General features: G+C 33.6%; 1 protein-coding gene across 4 annotated transcripts in view; it reads right to left on the bottom strand.

Moving 5' to 3' along the window:
* Positions 1-21,463, bottom strand: part of LOC149802354 (annexin A4-like) — a 74,016-nt gene extending 52,553 nt beyond the window's left edge. For all 4 annotated transcript variants that reach the window (XR_016420028.1, XM_089951578.1, XM_089951579.1 and 1 more), the window contains exons 1-2: positions 21,362-21,463; positions 1,590-1,815 (exon numbers count right to left, since the gene is read on the bottom strand). Coding sequence is in view for 3 of the 4 variants with exons in the window: in XM_089951578.1 (XP_089807704.1) it covers positions 1,590-1,775 (186 nt within the window). In the remaining variant the exon portion in view is untranslated. The remainder of the gene's footprint in view (positions 1-1,589; positions 1,816-21,361) is intronic.
* Between the last annotated feature and the right edge of the window lie 604 nt (positions 21,464-22,067).

Below are 22,067 nucleotides of genomic sequence, written 5' to 3' on the forward strand. Positions count from 1 at the left end.
AAAAAAGAAAACACTGATAGAGCAATTTGGCATTGGCTGACATCAGGACATATAGGAAAGCATATCAGACATTGGCTGACATCAGGACATATAGGAAAGTATATCAGACACTGGCTGACATCAGGACATATAGGAAAGCATATTAGACATTGGCTGACATCAGGACATATAGGAAAGCATATTAGACACTGGCTGACATCAGGACATATAGGAAAGCATATCAGACACTGACTGACATCAGGACATATAGGAAAGCATATTAGATACTGGCTGACATCAGGACATATAGGAAAGCATATTAGACACTGGCTGACATCAGGACGTATAGGAAAGCATATTAGACACTGGCTGACATCAGGACATATAGGAAAGCATGTTAGACACTGGCTGATATCATGACATATAGGAAAGCATATTAGACACTGGCTGACATCAGGACATATAGGAAAAAATATTAGACATTGACTGACATCAGGACATATAGAAAAGCATGCCTTTAGGTAAAATGATTAAAAAATTTGGGTAAAAAAAGACACAAATGTTACCCGATTATATTCAAAGCAAAAACCATTTTGGTACTAAACAGGGATGTGCAGTATTACCGGTATGCAGTTGTATCTTTTTCTGATGGTATGTACCATGGTATTTTTTATTTTTACTGTAACAGTACTTCAATAGTTTCCATAAGCAAAGAATGTACACAAATTCACAGATAATCCATTTACAAATTGAACATTAACAGCGTGTTTATATTTTTATGACAAAATAATTCAACAAATTATTATCATTATCATTATTTTCCCAAAAAGCTGTATTTGTCACAAATTAATGCTGGATATTACAAACTGTATTTAAAATACTTTAATCATGCTTGACATGTGACACGTATACCAATGTGTTTGCTAAATGTGATGTTGTGAATGATGTTAGGAGAAAAATCTAACTTTTGGAAAAATTATGGATTAAAAAATGTCATGTTTTTAGTTATTTACAAGCATATTTTAATGTGTTCAGTACATGTGTGTGTGATTTGGATTTTTAATGTAGCTTTAAAAAAATTTCAGTCATATCGCCACGATGTCCCATCCAGTCACATTATCCTGACACCAGGCCGACCAGTCCTAACACTAACCTCTTAATGCTGAGCACCAAGTGAGGCAGCTGTTAGTACCATTTTTCTTTGGTATGACTTGGCCGGGGATCAAACCCATGACCTCCCGCATCTGAGGCGGATGCTCTAACCACTAGGCCACCGGAGCAGTTTCAGTACATTGTATTTGCTTGCAAAACTGAATCATCCTAAGATTTTCAGGAGAGGAGTATTGTTGTTTTCTATTTGATTTTTACTTAATTTCTCAAGTGCATGAAATATTTTCTTGTTTGTTGCATCAGTGTGCATTATTTTGATAAATGGTCCTCTTAAGCCAGTGATTTGGAAACATTTCTTGGTACATTTTTTCCACTTTTTGTTTTGCATTGCTGGAACAAAATTTGGAAGCACCTACATCAGAAATCAAATGGAAAGGCACTCAAATTAGAATTATTACATATTTATTTCAACTTCAATACAGTACTTTGTTGAAACTCACCTGTTGTCCCTGGGGGTAAGCAGAATATCCTGGTGCAACACCTGGCTGAGGAAATCCAGGTTGTGGGTATCCAGGTGCACCAACTGGCTGAGGGTAACCACCTGGCTGAGGATAACCACCTGCCTGTGGGTAACCACCTGGAGGGCCACCTGGATAACCAGGATTTCCACCATATGGATAGCTCATGATTTTCAAATAGGCTGACTTCTGACACAGATCTGAAAAACTAAAAGAAAATTACTTTTGAATCTCATATTTTCCTTGTAACAAATAATGAAAAAAGGTGTAAAAATCATTTAAAACACTTGCATTCTATACAATTTTTCCACATGTTTTGTTAATGATGTTTATCTTTTCTACAACATCAAAGCAAGTGTATTATAATAAGCTGATACAAACCAAGAAAGTCAAGTTTCTTTTTTCTTCCAAGTTAGTGTTAACAATTTTGGATTCAAAATTATCTTCTTTGTTTATCTACAAAATCCACATTTTACTTGTTGGATGTAACAGGCTTCAGTAACTTTAGAGTGACTGCCATTATGACTGCTATTAGAAGCATATTTCATGCAAGAGTGAGCACGCTGATTAATTACTACGAAAGTGGCAATATGCCTACAGTCCACTGTTCTAGTGCCTACTATTTACATGTGCAACAAAAAGTAGCCAATACCAGTATGGCCAGATTGCAAACCATGAATTATGTAAATTCAGTTTTTGCTCTCCTCTACATTGTACAGAAAGAACTCTTGTATACAGATGAACACACATACGTATAGCCCATCTTTCATCTTCCTAAACAACAGTTGAGATTGGGTTTCATAGTATTTACTTCCTGGGATGGGGATTAACTTTGTACATTTGTATATTCTTCCAGAAGTTTTTGCATTTAACTCAGGCTTTTGCATGATCTATACAGAATGTTTTGACGAGTACTAAAACCACATAAAAGTAGGTCGCTTTGAACAATATTTCATGCTTCACTGAACTGGTTTCAAGTTTGCATTTTAAGTTTATCCCTCAAGCACTCTTCATGCTATAATCATCAATCTAGGTGACTTAAGTATTTTGTGTAGCATCACATTCTTACAATAAAATAAGGTTACTGTGACCAATATCATATTTTACTGGATTGGTTAAGTTTCTGCACTTAGTTAATGACCTCAGAGGATTTTTGCATCAAATGTACTGCTATACCTGGAATCACGAAACATCTTGACGAGTACTATATACTCATTATACAAGTAGGTCACTGCTACCCATATTTCATGTTTCAATGACATTAAATCTGATGTTTCAACTTTTAAACCAGAATCAATATGATGAATGTAAAAATCTATTGGTACCACACATATAGAAAAAGGTCAATGTAACCCACATACTATAACTGTCATGACTATTCACTCTATGATGAGGTGACCAGTTTCATCTTTTAATAACCTAACAAAATACAATGCAGAAAAAAATGGAGATTAAACTTTTTCATTAGGTATAAAAAGTAAAACTCAGAAGAAAAATTGAATCAGATTAATAAGTTCTGCTGGATCAAGCTAGATAAGACAGGTAATTGTTAGCACTTGCTAATCAATGGCACTGCTTTGCTCTCAAGGACTTTATAATATTTTCAAATAATTATGCAACAATACAGTCAAGATTGCTTGCTACTTATTATAATTGCAACCGTATTATGGGCAAACAGATATCATTTATATTAAGAGTTTATCATAAACTTTATCTTTGATAATAAATGAATAACAATTGGCTTTTAATTTAAATCAGAACATAAACATGGAAGCTAACACTAAAACATGGCCTCCACTTTCAAATGCTCATCACGGTTACATGTTTTCAATGTGGCTTTACCTCCTTTTCCACATTATCATCATTATGTGGTATGCCTCAATTCAATTCAGTTTCATATATCAACCAACTTTTAAATTACTGTTGTTGTTGTTCTTGTTCTTGTTGTGGGGTTTCACGCCATTTTTCAGCACATGATAGGCTATGCATGGCGGCTAGTATTAATGGTGGAGGAAGAACCCCAGACAACCCCGGGAAGAACCACCGACCCACGAGAAGCTACTGGCAAGCTTTCTCTCATACCCACACTGGCCGAATCCTAGACTCGAACCCACACAGACAGAGGTGAGATGGCAGTGATCCGTAACGGAAAGTGCTTTAGACCACTCGGCCACTCGAGGCTCTGTCCTTTTAAATTACCATTGGTAAGTTATTTCCAGCAAAATATGTGCAACTATACCAAAATAAAAAATATACTTATATGTACTTTACCATCTCTACTCTGAGGAATATGCCATATATAGTGTACTAAAACAAGCTGAAGACAGTGGCTGAGTGGTCAAGGATATTACCCAAGACTGATTTCATATAAAATGAGGAAATGATGTCACCACAAGGACTATAGAAATTTCAATTAGCATTTATAAATGGTCTTGAGATACGATAATATTTTCTTTATGAATCATAGTTTATTGGAACAACTGACCTGAAACAGGTTTCAAATTCAGCGACTATAACCCAGACAGGAATGATTTGTCCTTTGAATACTTGCCAGACTGTTACCAAAGTATACACATTCTAACATTAATATATAGCTGGATAAAAATATGACAAAAGGCTCATAAAAAGTTTACAAATTTTACAAAATGATAGTTGATCATGGATCCAACATGTTATCATGTAAGTATTGCAAGTCTGAATACCAACAGGATGACCTTTAGGTTCTGAAGTATGGAGTTACTTTTTTTCTCTTCTTCAGACATTAATTTGTGCAAGCCTTCTTTGGATATATGCACTATAGTAGAGTATTAACAAATAACAAAACTTCCGCCTTCACAGTGACATGTTATCATGAAGCATCTGGCAAGAAAACTTTGCTATCAAGATTTATCAGTCTGGGAAAACTATACTATAAAAGGGTCAAAGGAACCTTCAACTTATATCCACTAAATCCATATCTAACCATAACAGGTGTATGAGCTGAATATACCAGAAAGATAGTATGGTGCACATTTTAAAATTTTTGACAGTATCATGGTGATAATAACTGTAAAGTTAAACATGAATATGCATGGTCACTGTCCTAGTGCCAGTTTATTTTTCAGCTGAATTTATTTACATTATAGTCTTTGCAAAAATAACTTTAGAAAGAAAATAATAAACATTTACACTAATATCGAAGGTTACACTTATTTATTTAAAAGCATATTTTTCATTATCATGCTACTCATTAGAATAAATTCTGTAACAAGTTGTCTTAATGCTTAATTACTACACTAACTACTTCCATAAAAGATGTTGTCGTAACATATGGGCTTGAAAATGAGTGACTGTAGATGCAGATTTCAAATGAAATTGTCCTTTACAAAAATTTGATAGTTTTTTTTATCAATGAAAAACTTTTAAAATTCCTACTTATAGTCTGTCAAGGTTGTGATTTGTCTGATGAATGAAAATTGTTTATTTCGATCCAATAAAAAGACTTGATGCCAGAAGAGTATTGTCTGACCTAATTTAAGTACATGTATTGGGATGCAACTGCAAAGAAATCACAAAAAAGATGCAACCAAATATGACTAAATAGGAAAGTTATCACTCCTTAATAAACAAATTGACTCTTCCATAGGTCATGGCAGCATAGAGGAATTTGACATAAACTGACAACAATGTTTCTGCATGTATTTAATGAGCTGTGTTATGTTGTTTTTTATTCAGATGGTAAGGAAATACTTTGTGTGCAAAACTTTAAACTACATTTAACGTTGCTGACCTGAAAATTCACTGAGCTACTGATGCAGATATTATTCGCGATGCTGAGTAGAACAAACTATACAATACTCTAATTCATGTTTTTATTCTATTTATTGCACTTACTTTTCTGTTTATTTAATTTAGAATGAACCTATGAATGTGCTTTCATCCCAAAAAGATTAAATTCCAAAATTCATTGGTGAACAAGTCTTTTTATTGCAAAACAGTGCTTTTTGTTATAAATTTGCCCCATTTCTTAATAAAGGTCCCCCTCTCACTTACATACAAAATTCCTAACTCAAATACTAATGGTTGAAAAAGACCTATATAGATGGCCTGGAAATTCCAGATGCAAAATTTAACCAAAGTCAGTGAAGTGTTAATTATAGGTTGCAGTGACCTATTTTCATGTTAAGGATACAGTACTTGCCAAGATAAATTCCTTAACCATCTTTGCTAACCAAGGATTATCCATCCACTGTGTTCCACGCTTACCCTTGGAATATGTAACTGGATGAAATAATATCGGCTGCTTTGGTATCTGATTAGATGCGCGTGTGTGTGTGTGTGATTTGGAATTTTGGCACAGATTTAACAATTTTTCATTTATATCGCTATGATGTCTGCAGTGTGACAGTTTTTAGTGATGTCTAGCACTGGGGCATCATGCTGCAGACATTTAGCATGATGTCCCGCCCAGTCACATTATCCTGACACCAGGCCGACCAGTCCTAACACTAACCCCTTAATGCTGAGCGCCAAGTGAGACAGCTGTTAGTACCATCTTTATAAGTCTTTGGTATGACTTGGCCAGGGATCGAACCCAAGACCTCCCGCATCCAAGGCAGGTGCTCTAACCACTAGGCCACTGGTGTGGTCTGATTAAATGCAGTTGAAAGAAATTGACCCATTCAGATTTTTCATTACTTTTACCCAGAAAGATAACTGAGAATAAATCATTGTTGTCTCATTACACAACAACACATATCATGTGGAAGTTTCTCCAATTTAACCTTTCCAACATGTTTTTCATTAGCATTATGGCATGTAGATATCATGGAAGTCATGAATACCCAAAAGGTCTCATAACAGTTCTCTCACCAGTACTTGTTCAAAACAGTTTGGCTAGTTACATATGCCAAGGGCTGATGTGAAACAATGTGAATTGATGACTTGCATTGCATTTAGCATACAGAGCAACATGTATTTGGTGTCACAGAATTGTATAAATACTTTTATTTATTAAATACATGTACTCAGATTTTGTTTTTTGTGTACAACGATACCTGAGGGTGATTTATGTATATTGTAGAATATTTCAAAACAGTGAGTTCGGTTTATCCTATGCCACACGTGTGAAGTGCTTTCAGTGAGAAAAACAGAATGCTTCCAGCGCATAGACAATGTATGACAACTTTGTCTGTGTATAAATGCCTCACCGTAAGATTAAATCTTCACATTACAGAATGTCTTGTCAGTGAGAGGTCTACTTTAAGGACTTGCACATATTCAGCTGTAGAGGTATGTGAATTATTAATTTCTTGTGTATAAGTTATAACTATTGTACTACCACATTTAGTTTTGTGTGTTTGCTATGTAGCTTCGGTTTATGTAGTATAATGCAAATATTTTCTATTCTGATTTGTGACTTAGCTAGGTATTTATATTAGCAATATAAAGCAGCATTTTTTAGAAACGTTTAGTACCATAGGATTCTTTTCGGGCACGGATAGGTTTACTTCTGAGCCTGTTTGTTGTTTTGTAATTGTGCCAATGATGTAATCTGTATAACTTACCATCTATAACGTCATTATGTTTTATCATATATGCCCATGCCATGTATAGTACATGGTGTTAGATATATTTTCAGCTGATCCGAGTGACCAGAGTGATCAGCTGTAGAGTTGACGAAAATGATCAGTTATCGGAGTGGACCCTAGAAGTTGACCATAGCAGCTGTGAATCTGAACCACTGCAGCCATAGAGGTGAATAAACAGTGTTGCTGGTCAAGTAGCAGGTGATCAGGCATTGCTGAATGAGATTGGTGGGCACTGACTGCTTGATTGATCAACCTGGAATACTGATGGCTTGATTGGTCAGAGTGATGGTAGCAGAGTGTACTGGCGGTGAAGTGTAACTTCATACATGTAATCTTTTAGCTGTGGGCTAATTTTTAGGGTTTGTAAAACCCCGTTTTGGGGACTGTAAAGATAATTTGTATAGCCGTCCATTTTTGTTTACATAATTTCACTATTTGAGTAAATACATTTTACTATATGAATAAAATACTACATTCTTTACTATTTGAGTAAAACACATCATTCTTTCATTGTGAAACCGTTATGAATCATTCACTCCTTGTGCTTGTACTGTGTAAAGCCATTTATTCATATTTTCATTGTTAAGTCTTTTCATTTTATGTTAATTGATCCAATATTTGGATCATATACACACACATATTAATCCTAATTAATTGCTTATTCAAGTCGTTCCTTATTAAACATTGTATTTGTATCACCATCAAAAGTGTTCTGTTGTAAATCCGAAATCCCACCCGGTTATCTTGTTACATTTGGGATGAACCATGACTTCAAGGTGTGAAGCAAATAGGACCCCTTGATTATAGAAAAGTTTTCCTGAGTATATACAGTGCTCCCTCATTAAAATGCCATTCACAGGAACTAATCAAAATATTAAACAAGAGCCATCCAACATACTTAAATTAACAGGGAGGATTAAAAATATCTTTGTACTATTATATTATAAACACTGGGTAGGCAGCAGGTAAACAATGGAATTCTCTCCCCAATAATTTTTAACACTCTCAGAGTTTAATAATATTATGTCCCTATTAAAGACTGGGTCTGTGAGCTTATTGTGTAAATTTTCCATATGCAAACACAAACAAATACCATAATTTACTCCTGCTACCTTAATCAAATGAATGTTTATTGTTTAGTTTCAAGTCTCGTATATATGTTTGTAGCTAATGGTTGCCCTCAGTTTTGGATGGATTTTCCTTCCTTTTAGATGATTAATGCTTTTGATGCATTAACACGTATTATATAGATCTGCCTTCTATATGTCTTGTCCTTGTCTTGGTATATTTGAAATTGGTATGCTTGTAAATAAATCATATCTAAAAAGGTATTGGTCAATACTCACTTTAACCAGTATATTTTAGTACTGCAAGTTGGGGTGTAGAGTATATTCTACTCATGTAAACTGACTTCTCTGCACTTAATTTTTTAAACAGAAATTATGAATCTGGGATGTTTTACAATAAGAAACGTAATTTAGCATTCCGCAAGTTGTTCCTATTTTTATCAATATTTTGATTTTGTTAGAGATGTCTTCTCAGTAAGTAAAAGAATCCAACTGGGAAAAATAACCATGGTATTTATAAAAACATTTTTAACTTGAAAGCAAAATAGATTAGATTTAGGTGATGAACTTTTTAAAAAAAATTATCTGACAATGCTGGTATGCAGAATATCAAGTCTCAAGAATAGACTGCTTAGGAACTTCTAAACTTACTGGCGTGATTCATAACTCATGTTGCTACAAGTGCAAATAACCTGAGATGAAAGACATGAAGTTACAGGAGAAAGGTTTTATTATGAATTTATTATTGTTCTTACTACTAGTTAGAAATGAAGAAATTAAATAGGTTAAAATAAATATCAAGAAGGATATTGATTTTTTTTACTGTTAACATAGCTTGATATCGACCCTCAGATTAGAAATTGCAAACTGATGAATGAGATTACTAAGTTTTGTGCATTTTTTTATATCCATGCAGTTCTTTGCTTTGAAAAAGAGCAGTGGGGTACAAACTACAGAGGTGGGGAGCTAGGTATATACTATAATCAAATGGAATTTATTCATGGTAGGAACCTATGTTTCAATTTATAACTGGTATTGACATATGACATTTTTGAAGTCAATATGAATCCATTTTGGTTAGTGTAAACAAATGTTATGCTCATGGCATCACTTACATGTTCTTCTGAGAACTGGGAGTTTATGACACTATGTCAAATCAGGGGAAACAACGATATAACAAATGGAAGCAGATTCATGGGATACGCAAATTATCTATTTACAACAGAAATAGTAGCAACAGGCAGCACCAGTAAAGAGTGCTGGCAATCAAGAATAACATTTTCTCAAAATGCAACCTCATTACACCTGGTACTTTCCCCACTTCCATATGCAAAAAACAGACATTATTCCATCCAACTGTATTTATAGTTGAAAGGTCAATGGTTCACATTTGGAGCAGATAACATCGGAGACTTTCCAGAACGTATCGGGTAGAACTGTTGCACCAAGGAAAAATTGGCTTAATTTTAAACACAAAACATTCATCTAAGGCAATATGTAGAGTTTTCTATTTAAAATTTGATGTAATTTTGTTGAATTTGATTAGTTTTATGATGCATGTCATAACTGTCATTGTTTGGATACAGGAAGTAGAAAATTCAGTATGTTGGGCTCCTATGCTATTGTTATTGTTGATTCATTTTGACTTCATTTTATTATTATATTGTAAACTTATGATGATATTAAGAAATAACATAAAAGCAGAACATTCTCTGAACATCTATTGAATTTAACAGTGAAAGGATGTATTCCTGAGCAAGTTAATTAATAATTAAAGGTGTTTTTGTCTATCACTTTCAATTGGTAAATCACTTATTTCATTGACATTTCAGGTATTTGTGAATATCATGGAATTTCTTTTTCTTACTGAGCAGGCTTACAGATACTCCGACCCACCTCAAGAAAGCTTTGCAAGAAACTACCCCACCCCCACATATTTTCTGTAATATCCAACTATATCCTACAATAATGTTTTTAGATTTTAATCAAAATCTATAGATGTCCCATTTGCAAGGTATTTTCAGCTCAGAGGAGACTCAGTCCCCACAGGGATATGCCAAGCATTCAAAAGAAGCGAAATCAGATTCTTTCATTCAATATATAGAGACAGAAGATTCAGTCCAAGTATTGATCCAACCATCTCAATCAAACGAATTTACATTTGCTTCCATTAGAGTAAGCTTGGACAGGGAAGAAAAGGGACAGGAAAGGCAGCAGAAGCCTTCTGAGAAGGTATGTTTTGTCATTATAATTAAATGACACTTACAGTGTATCTAAAAACAATATTAGCGTTACAGTTATTTAAATGCTTGGTATTATAAGTTTACCTGCAGTAAACCACCACATTCATTAAAAAGTTACATGTGTCAATTCCATTGATGAATGCCTTTACAGGTTGCAATATTTAAAGATCAATTCCGGTCATATGTTAACAAAATAATTTACATATTTATTTAGGGTACAGATTCTGACAGCAGTTTAGACTTTGGTTCTGATTACAGATATAACGTCAACAGAAAACTGAAGGAAAAAGATACATTAACAGCATCTGAGCAAGGAGAACAAGGCTGAGTAAATGGTCATCTGCCTCCAGCAAGGTAATAAGACAATTGCTTTATCTGTACTAATAACCAGTTAACTGTTAGTCTGTGAAGCATGAATGCAATGATTTTATGACTCTTTGTAGCATAAATGGAGTCATCCAAATTCAAAGTAAAAACTGTACAGGATAAAAATAAAGTGCAATAATGGTTAATTCTATTGCAATAAAACATCACTAATTATCATCATGTATTCTGGATGAAAATTGTATTAACATGCTGACATTGGTTCTTTATTAAAACATGGACCTAGGTAGAAGATCTAACATTTTACATGGCTGTAAGTACTAGTAGTCAAGATGTGTTATTGGTCACCTATATTAAAAAGTCACCTGCATTAAGCAGCCATGTTTTCAAATTCATCTTGAATTCAACATGATTTGACCTGTAGTAAGCAGCTACCTGCTATAAGAGGTCAGTTTTGGTCCTTCCCTCGGGCAGCTGATTTAGACAGGTTTGACTGTATTTAGAAATAAATATCACTCAATAAATGTCTTCTTTACTTCTTTAATTATTAATTGTGAAATCATCTGATGTTAATACAGCGTAAGTTATTGGAGGTAGGTAGCATGTTCCAACCTAATCATGTTATTGTTGAACATGCTTAACAGCAAATAGTTGCAACTCAGACCATAGTTACAGAAGATATTTTAAGCACCAAAGTTTACAACAAATTTTAAATGGCGCTAGTACATAAACTTGATAGTTTTCTATCATTCACCTTGTCAGGACACATAACAAATGAAAATGCTTTGGAATTAAGGGAAGCAATTTAAACAAGTAAATCATGTACTCTACAGGATATGTCATTGTATTACGATTGTGGAAATTCATACCTAAGAAATTATTTATTATACAACTTGGACAAAATTGAGGTGAAAAAAAAAAAACATTTTACAAGAAATATTTTGTACAACACATGAAAGTTTTATCCAAAAAACACCAACAACCCCAGAATCAGAGGAATCTATCAGCCTGTAGCTCAATGCTGAAGTTCAAGTATTGTCAAATACTGTCACTACATTAAAAAGTGTTGTGAGAAAAAGTGAAGAATTTTTTAAAACACAAGACTGAAACAACACAAGATCTGAAAAAATGTCAAGAGGTTGCCCCATATTTTGAAAACAAATTTAATTTAAAAAACATTAAATGTCGAGTGTAAAAAAAATTTTTTACTGGTAGAATAGTGAAACCTAAAGATAAGCTCTGAAACATGTTTAGAGACCCTACAAACAATAACAAATGACAAAAGTGATTGCACAAACACTGAAACAGGAAATAAGATTTTATCTGAAAAAAAAAAATACAACGCCCTATAGAGTTGCTAAAGAAATTTCAACAGCTTTTTCAAAGTTATTGTGAAGAATTGCTTCCTTCAATTTAAGAAAATTTGGAATTCTTGTCAACTCCTGAACAGGAAATAGTCCTGAGTCAATAACTTTTATTGTGATTTGCACATTTTGGTAAATTTTGCAGAAACTGCAAACAATGTCATTAGAAATTGGGAGTAAAATGCTAAAGAAACTAGTTTAGGTGCTGGAGCACATACAGAGACATCTGGATGTACAAAAAAGGAGGAGAGTGGCAGTGGCAGACTTGTCAGGACTGCTTGTAAATGTCTAGCTAGAGAAGCTGATGATAATAATGGCTGTTATGTTGAATTTAAAACACTTTATGAATGAGAAAGATACTGAAGAAAACTAGAAGAAACGGTCATCACTATCATATTATGAGAGACTAATAAATCCACATTCATTTGATCATCATATATCACTTAAACTTCAGCAATTTTTTTTTAGTATGGCACACTCTGCTCATTAAAGCTGCAAGTCATCATTTGCAAAGGGGGGGGGTGTTTGCTAACATAGAAGAACCATTACATGCTAAAATTCAGCCAGTTCCTCGTCATAATAAGTTTCCAAAAAGAGTGCATGGGTGTTTGCAGTCTTAGATGCTCTTACTAGGTATTGACTAGCAGGGTAAAAATTATGTAATGAAAGTTATGTTATGTATTTTCAAAACTAGTTTGGAGAATGGTTGAATTTATTGTCTGAAGTTGAAAAGAGCAAGTACCTGGACTCCGCTGGGAAGGAAAGAAGAGAAATCAGCAAGAAATACATTGATCAGATTGATGAGAAAGAGAAAGTATGTAGAGAAATATTGAAGAAATGGCAGGCAACAGAAAAAAAAACAACAGAAGATGAACAGTACATTCAATGTGAAAAAGTATTATGGCCTATGGCAATTTCCAGAGACAGCTGACCAGCAGCTGAAAGTTACAGATTCTGAAACTGAAAAAAAGCATTAAAGGCCCAAATTCAATTTAGGAAAACTATTCTTGCCCAACATATTCACTGGCAACAAAACCATAAATTACCAGATGGTAGATGGTGTTCAAACTCCAATCAGTGGAAGAGTTATTTCAACTCGACCTGGCTACCCACACTAGTTTAATGTTATGATGTTTCTGGTGACTAATACATTATGCAGTCACTAATCTGAAAGCAACCAAAGAAGGTTTATGTTGGTGGATATGTGTATGTGTGTATGTGTGTGTGTGCACATTCATATTTGATGTAAGCAAGACATTCATGAGATTACACACCAATGTATAGAGGACACACCTCCAACCGAGGACATCCTTGGTTGGAAAAATTTTAAAATCTTGCTTCTCCCAACTATTTTAGCCTAGAGTAACATAAAATCATGATTTGTATGAAGGTCCCCATTTACACACTTGGTACTTGTTCACAATTTTGGAGTGTATCTTTCTTCCAAAGCTGGCGATACACATGCCCAAAACCATGTCCTCAATTGCCCAGTGAAAAACTTGTACAGAGATCTCCACTATCAAATTACACGTTGCAAAAACGTATTATCTCCCATTAGATCCAAGCATCAGATAACAACTACATGTACTTAGCTAAACTAAAAGAAGATACGCTGGTGCATATAACAGTCCCTGGTATTTTTTATTAATATTTCATGCACGTGAGACAATAGTGTTGGGATACTCATGATACATTCATACCATACACATCCAATACAGCCAAATAAATCTACGACATATACGAAAGAGGTCAGGTACATCAAAATGCTATTGGAAATAGGCATAAATTCATTGTAGAGATGTACCGAAATTCCCTAATTATCCAACCAATCAGTAAAGTTAAAACGCCCTGTTTGCGGCGAGATTTTACACACTTAAAAAATAATAATAAAAAGACAACCTTGATATGCAAAATTTATTTTATGATGATTAAATGAGCTATATCCACCCCATTTCATCATTTGTCTACTTAGTATTAAAACAGGAGAGAACAGATGTGAATCAAGTGAAAAATCCCGTTACAGTGAGATCAAATTATCACTAACCGAATTTTGAAGTTACATGCACAGAGCTTCAGTAAATATAAAGAAAGATAAATATATTATATAGATGTCAAACATTTATCATCAAGATGATCAGTCCCAAAATGAAGCAGTTAATTACAGCAATATGTTTTTCATTATTGCACTCTTAAGACATGCGACTACATGTGCAAGCAATCATAAACTGTTGAATGCATTCAATGTTTTTTAAATATATTTAGTTTACTTGCTTCAGCTGGTGATTTGATGACTGCTTAACAAATCATGAATTATATTTGTATCGATAGTTCTATTGTAAATGAAGTCTTATTAAAACAACACACAGAATGTAAAAACAAGGCATCAATCTATAGTTTACCAAATTTAAAGAGGTTTTTAACAATAGCCAAAACACTCAGGATGTTCTACTGGACCAACTTGTATTTATAACTTAAAAGAACATTTATTTACAGCTGCATTAGAATAATATTCTTACTCATTTAGTCTTTTTTCAGTATGTTTTATACAGAAGGTGACACGGGGGAAAAAAAACTTTAAAACTTCCAATCAGTGATACAAAACGCCTTTACATGGTACCTTGAATTAGCAAATGTATAAACTAAGTGATTTGGAAGGTGAACCAAGAGAGTGTTGTACCATTAAAGTATACTCTTGTTCATTCACGGCTCCAAAACAATAAAACAGAATAAACTGTTTGTAAAAAGGTATTAGAAAATTATCCCAATCCACTAACTCTATACATACATGTACTCTCATGGAACTCTGTTCTTCACTTCTGCAATTACTGAACTTTATAGCTATTTAGGAGGTTTCAATTCATTTAACATAGATAAGTTGTTGTTATCGTTGTTTTTAGTCTATCATTTTTCTTTGTGTTGAGGTTGAGATAAAAACTTCACAGATTACAACAGAATATTAATGCTGTATGCACCATTAGCCAAATTGACTTGAAAAATACAAAGTCTCCGTGAAATACAAAATATGGGTAACACAAACATTCGTTCTTATTTTCAACATTACATCTGCACATGCCCGAGAGAGAGAGAGAAAGAGAGAGAGAGAAGATTTGTACGCATATTACGCAACGAAAATATTACTCTATTTTATCAAAAAGCAAACAGTCATTGCCAATAAGGCAAGTTTCCTGCCATAAATGCTCAAATCCAGCCAAATAGTATTGTTACAAGCCAGGGGTATTTGCTTGACCGAGTGGTGTCAAACCATGCCGCGATTCTGCTAAAAGTCATAAGTTTACCCCAAATTTCCAAAGACTTCCGAACAACTTCAGTTGTAAATTAGAAAGACCGAAGTGTCCAATCTATACATAAATTTTTTGCTAATCGATGCAAAACAACAGCACTCAAAACTTGCCAAATATATATCAGCTGCACATCTGCATGGTTTCTCTTCATCAACTTTCCATACCATCAGCAGCAGTTCACACCACAGAAGCTATACAACTATCACCTAACAGAGGGAACTATTTTTATTGTACCACCTTAGGCAAGTCAATTCATGGTTTCAAGGCACACGTCACCAGTACAACTGCATCACATTTGCCACCATGGTGACATAAACGGTATCTGCCTAGTCCCTTCTTGTTTATTCCTTTGTGTAATTTACCAGTCTCCTACTGTAAATACTGCCACTGTAGTCACACCACCAATGTACACCATTAGGTTTTAATAGGGACTATATTACTCCACGGACACTCATGGCTTTGACCTGAATTCACAAAAAGTCAACCATGGCTTCATGGAAACTCACTAACACTTCCCTCCATGATGGTTGCTCCTACTAAATGGCTAATTATTTCGGGCTAAGGAATATTTCCATTGCACCAAGTAACAATAATCAAAAAAGTAATCACACAAATTTAAGAATTCCTTAAAACAGGGCGTTATAACCAAATGCACATACTCCACATTTATTTCAGTATGATCTCCAAAGTGGTGGATTAGTCCGAAGCATGTTATGTCGTACCAAAGTCTAATTGCAGGACAATCAGTCAATCAATAACAACAAGACATATATTCAAATAATAATGTAATTGCCCTAAAGAACAGTTGTAGATGAAACCCTTATGGAGGTTACAGTTATTTAATACTAGTAAGCGATTTGGATTTGATTTTAACGTAGCTTAAACAATCTTTCACTCCTATCACTACGATGTCTGCAATGCGTCAGTTTATAGTTATGTCGAGCACTGAGGCATCACGCCCCAGACATGTACCATAATGTCCCACGCACATTATTCCGACACCAGGCTGATGACTAGTCCTTACACTAACCTCTTAATGCTGAGCACCTAGACAGTCAGCTGTTGGTACCATTTTTTTGTCTTTGTTATGACTAGGCCTTGGTTCAAACCTGCAACCTCCTGCATCCGAGGCGGATGCTCTAACCACTAGGCCACCAGAGTGGTCATATGGATTAAAACTGGACTAGATATGCAAACATTTCCTCATTGGTCATAATGTACCAATGTCCACGGTCTCCATGATTTAGTCAAATAGTGTGTGTCCTTAGTTTGTATGGATTATACAGAATATTTGTGTAAACGTGTGCGTCCTCGCTTGCATTGCTAAATTTCATATTCCTTAGAAAAGATAATACAGATCCCTCCTTGACATATCACCATTTGCTATTAATTTACTGTCTCACTGTATTTCTTTTCGCTCTAACATTGCCAGAACAAATGTCCTCAGTATGCAGTTCCATATGCGAGTCCTCAATATTCACCAAATACAAGAATGTGTGTGTGTGTCTGTGCGCGCTATTTATTTTTACTTCATATGTAAATATAACAATATTACAGATTACTTCATGCTGACCTGTTATTATCTTTATAGAATGCTTATGATTAGCAGTTTTCATCAGCTGAGTGTCTATTTTGGATAGACAAAGCAAGCTGGCTGGTGGAGTAGGCCACATTTTGGACAAAATAAATGGTAAGACCATGACTTAATTCCAAACTTCCAGGCAGGAAAATCAAAATTTTTAAGGAAAAGAGATATTGAAACATTTCTCAGATCAATGAAGGATAATGTACTCTTAAGATAAATCCCAGGGAAGTACCATACAGATTTCAGCAGTTCAGAGCAGAAGCTTTCAAAAGGAATGACAGTTACATATCCCACAACAAAAAACATTATCTAAAAAATTTTACAAAAGGAAGAAAACTGTAGCAAATTCATGTAAATGTATGATGTGATATACATGTACTAAGAGATGTATGAATGTATGTATGAATCTGTGTGTATGAATCTGTGTGTATGTATGTATGTATGTATGTATGTATGTATGTATGTATGTATGTATGTATGTATCCTGTTGTATTGATGCATACCATCGTAAACAATGTTTGATAATATTCTGACCAAAAAATGATCTAGTTAGAAGTTAAGTATTAACATGTATTAAGTATGCATATATGTATGTACATATGCATGTATGTATGTATGTCTGCTATTCATTAAAACCACTGTAGATATTATTAAATATCACTGAAAATACTATTAATAACAATAATAAATTAGTACTATTTATTTATTATTATTATTATTTTTATTTAGCATATTTTGTTATCTCATTACAGTTTGCATTTTTTAAAAATTTATTTATCAGTTTATCTCAAATTTCCGATATGACATCTCTCTCTCTCTCTCAAAATTCTGCCATGACATCTGGACTGAACTGCAGCTCCATCCTAAGCATTTGTCAGTTTCTTGTGATATAGTCCTCAAAATAAGGTTTCCATGATTTATTCTTGCCTTGGGGTGATGCTTCTTTCCATGCATGTCAGCAATTTAAAAACAAGGTCATTAATAGATGTAAGTGTTCTGTTCTGACAGGGATTAATACTAAAAAAGTAAGTGTTCTCAAGGATTTAATGCAATGGGTCAAACGGAGAGGCATTTTACTTATACTCCGCATACCAAAGCCAGTTGAAATTGTTATGTATATATGATTTAATTTAATTATTTGTCTGATGTTTTAATTTTTTATTTCATTAACATGTTATTGTAATGTATTATTGTTTCTTGGACTTAATTTTTTTATAGAATTAAGTTCAGTTCTGTTTGACCTGATTTTTTTTATTTTATTGATAAACACCTAATAATAGAAACACTGTATCTAGTTTCTGACACTGTTTCAGAACCAGGGACAGTTTTGGTAAACTTCTATCTAAAATTCTTTCTTGAGTTAGAGTTATTAAGTTAAGTCAAGGCCATATCTGGACAACATGATAATTATCATGTAACAAACTTCCATGCCTTCTGGAAAGATGAACTCTTGACCCCCATCTGAACATCTGTTTTGCATTTTAGTTACTCTTATAACTCATGTTATGATAAAGGATTGTCAGTCAAGCTACAAACATATGTTGTGACTAGTTTGAGTTGAAATTGTATTTTATTGAGTTTCACATAATTCTTTTCGCTGGAAATACATAAGTGCTCCTACAAAATTCTTGGATATAAACATTTCTTGGGATAATGCATAATTAAAAACTGGGAATAATATTTTCTGTGGTTCAACATGGAACTATTGACACAAAAGCACTTTGCAGGTTACAACAGACATCACTGTCTTCCATTTTGGATTTAATCCGGATTCAGGACTATTTATTACCCGGACTTCTATTTTTTAATTCTTTGATTATTTTTGGATTTGATTCATAAAACCTTAAGTTGTTTTTTCTCATTTTTCACTTGATATTCTAGGGAATTAATTTTTTTAAAATTTTACAAAAGCTTGTTGTCTTCACTCTTTTCTGTTACATTTTGTAAGAGCCTAGACTCGTAACAGAAGTAAACTTATTAATTACTAGCAAATGTCCGAAAGTCAGAAGGGATGGGAGACTGAAACAGCGTAAAACTTCAGTATGGAAGACGGCCCGACAGCATCGGTCTCCGCTACCAGTAGCAACAGTGGACGCAGCTAGAGGGCACTGGCAATCAAGATTAACGTTTTCTCACAATGTCAACCTCATTACACCCAGCACTTTCTCCGCTTTAATATGTAAAAAGCCGACATTATTACATCCGAATGTATTTATGGATGAAAGGTCAAATGTCTATATTTAGCGTATATGACATTGGGACATTTCTACAAGTTATTCAGCGAAAAAAAACGAAAACCGAATTTTTCAAAATGCTGGAAAACTAAATAAACGAACATATATGCTCTCCTATGCCTACTTTTAAAATACTTTGGAGTTCTTTTTACAAGAATAATGGTAAAACGTGTGCGAATATTTGCGGAAAACCCACAAATTAAGTCTTTTTCAAAGGTCACTCATGCCAGCAAGAATGGTAATTCTTCTTGGCACATGGGTATGTACAAAATGTAAACAATGACAACAATACAACATAATTTAGGTTCAAAAACACACGAAAATGACTGTATGAAAAGGCAGACGTTTATAGCAAGGAATCGGATTATACAGACTTACTGTCATTCATTATACCAAACTTATTACAAAATATTTGTACAACTTTTGTTATGTTATATATTTTCGATGTTAGAGACTCGATGGGAGTATCACTCACTGACCCAGTGATACTAGACGTATTGATAATATGTATGTGAATGTGATCAATGAGATATTATCAATGTCAGGTCATCTGTTCTAGGTACAATTCTTATCTAGAGACACTGGTATTAAAATAAAAATGTTCATGTTTAGTAAGGATGGAAAAGAGGTAAAAGTTCAACTATTTTTCAGAATTTTGAAGAATGAAAACAAGTTCATTTAAAATTTTCATGCTATTTTTTGTGAATATCAATATGAATATTATCATAAGCCAAGGAATAGAGAATCGATCTGTAGTATTTCTCCATTTAAACAAATACATAATCATAAATATTTCTTGAGAACCAACTCAGTGCCAGTTTCTTCTCTGTCTCGGAGACCACAATTGTCTTTACTTCATGAACTATGTAATATTGCTCAAAACAATGGTCAGAATTATTATGAAAATATTGCAAATTTTGGACATCCAAAATTTAATGTTACACCATCCAAGAACGCTATAATGAATATGCACTATTGGTTTTAAGAGTAACATACAATTTCAACTTGGTATGACTCATGATTATGCTATTTCATGCAAAAATGTTAAGGGGTGTGGAATAAAAAGGTACAGAAAGTCTTCAGAAGTACCTGGAACATAGACAAAGTAAATTTATTCTTGAAGCTGAATGTTCACAACACATTTATATATAACCATATGTAAAAAATATGCAACTTTCAACATGAAATAACATGAGTTCAAGAATTTTCAAAAAGTGACCAAAGACCAATATTAAATTTATTTGAAAAGACATCATAAAGATGGGTTCATTTTTTAAATCTGCACACTCAAATTAAGCAGAAAACATTCCATTTTCAAAGCAACATATAATTTCAACTTATGTATGACTCAAAAATATAGTATTTCATGCAAAAATGTTGGGGAGGGTTGATAAAAAGGCACAGGGGGCTTCTGAATTACCTGGAACATATAAAAAGTCAATTTATTCTTAAAGCTGAATGTTCACAAAACATTTCTATATAAAATATATGTAAGAAATATGCAAATTTCAGCTTGAAATAACGAGGTCAAGAATTTTCAAAAATTGCCAAAGACCAATATTAAAAATGGTGGACGGTACATGTTTGAATGCTTCCTGTGAATTTATTTGAAAAGATATCATAAAGATGGGTTCATTTTTTAAATCTGCATACTCAAATTATGCAGAAAACATTCCATTTTTATATATTCTATAATTATGAAAAAATCATCCCCTGTTGCTACTACCAGTAATGTCAAAAGAAAAAAAGTGGGGACCTAACTTGTTGGTCTACATTGAATTAAGCATGATTTTGAAAACCTCAAGGTCAATTAAATGCACATAATTTAAAACAAAATCAAAATCTGACCTGCATATACTATTCGAACGATTATGTTGCAGTATAAACAGACTGAAGTACTAAAGTGCGTCGAAACATGTCACCCGGATATATAATACTTATATGTAGTAGGAGCGTCACCTACTCGTATACAATAAGTTGATACGCCCATTGGAACACTGAAGAATACGGCCATCTTATCTAACCATAAACATATATCATGATAGTTTCAGTGATGAGACAATACCTTGCTCCGTCAATTTATCGTTTTAAAACGTATATTTGCCTCTGCTAGATGACTTTCTATTTTCTCGTCCTACTTTCTTCCAAGGGGAAATAGGAGAAGAATTATTTCCCCTGAAGGGCCAGTTAAATAAATAACAAGAATTACTTGTGAGAATGGAACGAAAACGTGTACTAAAAGAAGTAATCACCCTTAAACGAAGAATTGTTCTCATAAAATTTTTAATCGTTGTTTAAATTTATCAGTGTTGTCATTAAGAACTTTTAAAAATCGATAAAGAAGGTTCTGTGACTTATCGGCCTGTAGCAGAACTGGTCCAACTAATGTTCTCGGATAATAATGAAATCAGTATATTTACACACACTCTCATTTGTTTGTACCAACCCACCACCACCACCACCCCGATTTAAAAAACAAAACGCATTAAGGATATTTTTTAAAAATGCATAAAACTTAAGCATTTCACTCACTGATTTCCAACCTGACTTGTCAAGGAGTACCCAATACTACCGACTTATTGGCGTTTCAAAGCCACAGTTACAAGTTTATGATAGTTTTATGTATATTTAATTGTTTGTTAATTTATTATTATTATTATTATTATTATTATTATTATTGTTAATTTATTATTATTATTATTATTATTACATAATATTGTAATGTAATATTGTATGCTGGACTTGCCCAAAATCTCTCTGAATGGGCTTAT

This window comes from Sinohyriopsis cumingii, chromosome 3, assembly GCF_028554795.1.
Source record: "Sinohyriopsis cumingii isolate HCF-2022 chromosome 3, ASM2855479v2, whole genome shotgun sequence".
Classification (NCBI taxonomy): domain Eukaryota; kingdom Metazoa; phylum Mollusca; class Bivalvia; order Unionida; family Unionidae; genus Sinohyriopsis; species Sinohyriopsis cumingii.